We start from the raw sequence: 3940 nt of genomic DNA on the forward strand, positions 1-3940 counted from the left end.
GAAGCTGTGGCTGCCCCATCCCTGGCAGTGTTCAAGGCCAGGTTGGACACAGGGGCTTGGAGCAACCTGCTCTGGTGGAAGGTGTCCCTGCCCGTTGCAGGGTTGGAGCTGGAGGAGCTTTAAGCTCCCTTCAACGCAAACCAGGCTGGGATTCTACAAATAGAAACTGTCAGTGCCTGCAGCCATTACCCTTTCCGTAGGTGGGGGCCTTGGCTGTGTAAGTGTTTGTAAGTGTATTGACCTGTTGTTTTGTGTACTCAGAGCTGGTGTCTCCTCACAGAGGGCGGGGGGTGAGAGGTGCTGTCAGAACATCAAACCCTGGAGCTCCTTCTCATTCCTGAAAGTTTCCTCAGGAGCTGTGCATCCCAGAGGCTTTGGCAACAACTGCTTAAAACAACCCACAGGAAGACATTGGTCTCTTCAGAGACATGGTTTATTGGTGTTACCCCGTCAGCAGTATTGATCCAGTCCCAAACCATCCAGCACTGCTGCTAAGGTGACAGGCCTGTACCTAAAGTGTTCATGAGACCTTTCTGTGCTGCTCTAAGGCTATTTCAGGGACGATGTGTAACACTTGAACGGCCTCCTGGGGCTGATGGTGCTGCTGACCACAGCCCCATGTGGGAGAGAAACCACCCTGCTGCGTGTTTGGGGATGCTCAGGGAGCACTGCATAGGTTCTGCAGTTCCTGCTTGCGTTTTGGGGATGAGCTGGTTTCCCACCCATGCTTGACTGCCCCTGTGGCCTGGGAGAAGACGTGCCCTGACCTCAGCTCAGCCCAAGGAGCAGGCAGACAGGTCTGTATTGAGCTCCCTGCAGTGCATGCTGAAGAGATGATTAAAATGTGAAAAGATGATGGTGTTTGCCAGGCTGCCACTCGGATGAACGCAGAGGTGGAGCCAGCTCCTCTCTGGGCTGATTGCGCTGGGCTGGGCTCACCTCCCCCTGGCCTTGCCTAATGGCAGGGCTGACAAGGTCCCCTTGGGTGACGATTTGCCTCTCACTGTTCCTCCCCTGCGCCCAAGTGCCTGGAGTCTGGGACAGAAGGGAATGAAGGGGAAAGGTTTGCTGTGGGTCCCGTGTGAGATGAGCCCCAGCAGGATGTGGTCCGGGCGGAACGCTGACGTCTTCCCGGCTATTCCTTGTGGAGGCACCACACGAGGGTCTGCCCCACGCCGGTCATGCTCACCACGCGGTAGCCGCGGCTCTCCAGCTTGTTGAGGACCACGCGAGGCGCATCGTTCACGTAGTACTCCCAGCTGCAGCAGGGACGGGGAGAAACCGTGTCAGGGGAGGGAAGAGGTGACACTTCCCTTGTGGAGGTGACTCTGCCTCAATACCAAACCCGTGTCCAGCTGTAGGACTGTGCTGCCCATCACCCGCATGATGCAGTGCTGGGGTTATCCAGACAGGAAAGATCAATCCCACCCGGCTGCCCACCCAAGGGGAAAGCCTGGCGAAAGCATCATGTTAAACTGGGATGTGGTTTGGGCACCAGGGTCCAAAGCCAGTGCTGCTCAGTTACCGGGGCTGGAACTGCAGCAGAGGGTTCACAAGTGTTCACAGCTGGGAATTCATGGGAAAAGAGGAAAATTCAGCCAAGTGGGGAAGAAAGGCTCAGGTGTTTCTAAGGAATGAAACCCCAGTGTTCTGCCTGTGTCAGAGCATGTCAGTGAGTTGGGTGGTTTTGAGAGCCTGTGCCTGGAATTTGGGGATTGGGAAAAAACGCTGCCTTCAGCCAAGCCTCTGAAAACCAGGGATCATCAGCCCTCAGCTGAGCTGCCAGACGGGAGGAGCTGGAGCTGCTCAGCCCCGGCAGTTCGGAGCAAGGAGGAACCAACACTCGGGATCCTCATCCAGGTTTTGTTCCTCCAGGGCTGTGCTGGCTCTGGGTGTTCGAGGCAGGAGCTGCCCTTCCCTCTGCCGCATCCCCAGGCAGAGGACCCTGGGGCTGTGCCCACCATCCAGCAGTTGGGATTGCAGAGCAGCAGAGCATGGACACAACCCAGGCTGTGCTGGGGAAGAAGGAGCAGAGCTGAAACAGCAAGTGTGACCCTCGGTGCTGGACCCGGCAGCCTTCCTGCTCCCTCAACCATCTCTGGATGCAGGATTCGAGCAGATGGGGTAAGATTCGTGATAGTTCAGCTCTTCACTGACTCACTGAGCCAGATAAGCTGATAACGATGGGCTGCAGCACCACTGGTGATCTCGTTTGGGCACCTTAAAGCCCTCTACCAATTTTCATACCAATAACAACACAAAAAGACCCAAAAGCATTCCCAAAGTGGCTCCAGCTGAGATTGCAAAACATTAATGGTGTGCTGAGTCCTTTTAAAGCATGAAACAGCACCGAGATGTGAGAGGTTTCTTTTTTAGCTGCTCAGGACAGACTATACTTTGCTGTAATTACAGATGTGGTGGAGAGATAATGTGTATTATTACAAGTGCCTTTGAAGTCAGTGCTTTCTCCAGGAGCCTTGCCACATACCCTTCGGATTCACATGGAGCAGCTGGTAAATATTATTCCCATTATGCAGAGGCAGGCACGGGGCAGGATTGTTTGGTACCTGGCGGAGCTACAGAACGGGGTGGCTGAGCTAAAAGCAGAAGGAAGCGGAGCTGCCCAGGGCTTTAAACGCAGCTCTGCAACGGGGGAGGCAATGCCTGCACATGGTGAGCATCGTGTGTGCCACCAGCTCCATCCGAATGGGGATGGAGCAGCTGGGAAGATGTGCAGAGCCCTTCATCCCAGCGGAATGCAGCAGGGAACTGAGGAGTCACCCCAGCCTGGAGGCCCCTGCACACCCTTAGAATCGCAGAATCAGATGGGTTGGGAAAGACCTTGAAGACCATCAAGTCCAACCATCCTTGAGCATGTGGCCCAGCTGCCCTCCAGATGTGCCAGAACCAGAGACTGGGGGAGTGTGCCCGGGGTGGGATTGGTGGGCAGGAGCATCCTCCATGCTGCGCTGAAGTATCAGTAGGTGCTTTAGACCTCAGCTCCCGGAGTGAACAGGGAGGTGCTGCCTTTCATCTAAGACCAAACAGCACCAACAGCATTTCTAATCACAGCAGGTTGTGAATGATAAATTCATATTAAGTTCAGGATGGTTGAATTTTTGTGTGTATAAAAGAGGAAAAGATGTTGGGCTGGTTCAGCCTGGAGAAGAGAAGGCTCCTGAAGGGGACACCTTAGAGCAGCTCCAGGGCCTAAAGGGGCTCCAGGAAACCTGGAGAGGGGCTTGGGACAAGGGATGGAGGGACAGGCCAAGGGGAATGGCTTGAACCTGCCAGAGGGGAGACTGAGATGAGCTCTGAGGCAGAAGCTCTTCCCTGTGAGGGTGCTGAGGCGCTGGCACAGGGTGCCCAGAGAAGCTGTGGCTGCCCCATCCCTGGCAGTGTTCAAGGGCAGGTTGGACACAGGGGCTTGGAGCAACCTGCTCTAGTGGAAGGTGTCCCTGCCCGGGGCAGGGGTTGGAGCTGGAGGAGCTTTAAGGTCCCTTTAACCCAACCCAGGCTGGGATTCTATGGTTCTGTGAGACACTGGGGATGGTGCCTGGATCCATCCCCTTCTCTGCAGCAGCCGGGGCTCAGGCACTTGGTGGCTGCCCCCGGTCAGGCTGGGGCAGAGCCCGGCTGCCCTCAGGGCTCTGCTCCACACCCGGGGCCGGGGAGCGGCCGCTGCTGGGATGTGCCACTTGCTGGAGCAGAGCTGCGTAACAGGATCTCTCCCATTAGAGGGAAGTTCTCCATCATTAGAGGCAATTAACGTGCTTCATCCCAGTCCTGCAGGGCCCCAGCAGGTCCTCGCTGCTCAGACCTTTTCTTCCAGGCTCTCTCCGAGGCCGTGTTTAAGGGTTTGGGGCTCACGGAGCTACAGGCAGGGCGAGACCCGCAGCCCTGCAGTCAGCGGGGCGGCAAATCCCGCTGGAGGTGGGAC

The 3940-nt window shown here is 56.3% G+C and overlaps 1 protein-coding gene across 1 annotated transcript; it reads right to left on the minus strand.

The window, feature by feature from the left end:
- Positions 1 to 1135: 1135 nt before the first annotated feature.
- GCHFR (GTP cyclohydrolase I feedback regulator) lies at positions 1136 to 1259 on the minus strand (the record flags this gene model as incomplete). The annotated part of the gene is made up of 1 exon (XM_010012271.1): positions 1136 to 1259. A coding segment is annotated over one exon (124 nt), but the record flags the coding sequence as incomplete, so codon positions are not given.
- Positions 1260 to 3940: the final 2681 nt, after the last annotated feature.

Source organism: Nestor notabilis, unplaced genomic scaffold (genome assembly GCF_000696875.1).
Source record: "Nestor notabilis isolate BGI_N333 unplaced genomic scaffold, ASM69687v1 scaffold17813, whole genome shotgun sequence".
Lineage (NCBI taxonomy): Eukaryota > Metazoa > Chordata > Aves > Psittaciformes > Psittacidae > Nestor > Nestor notabilis.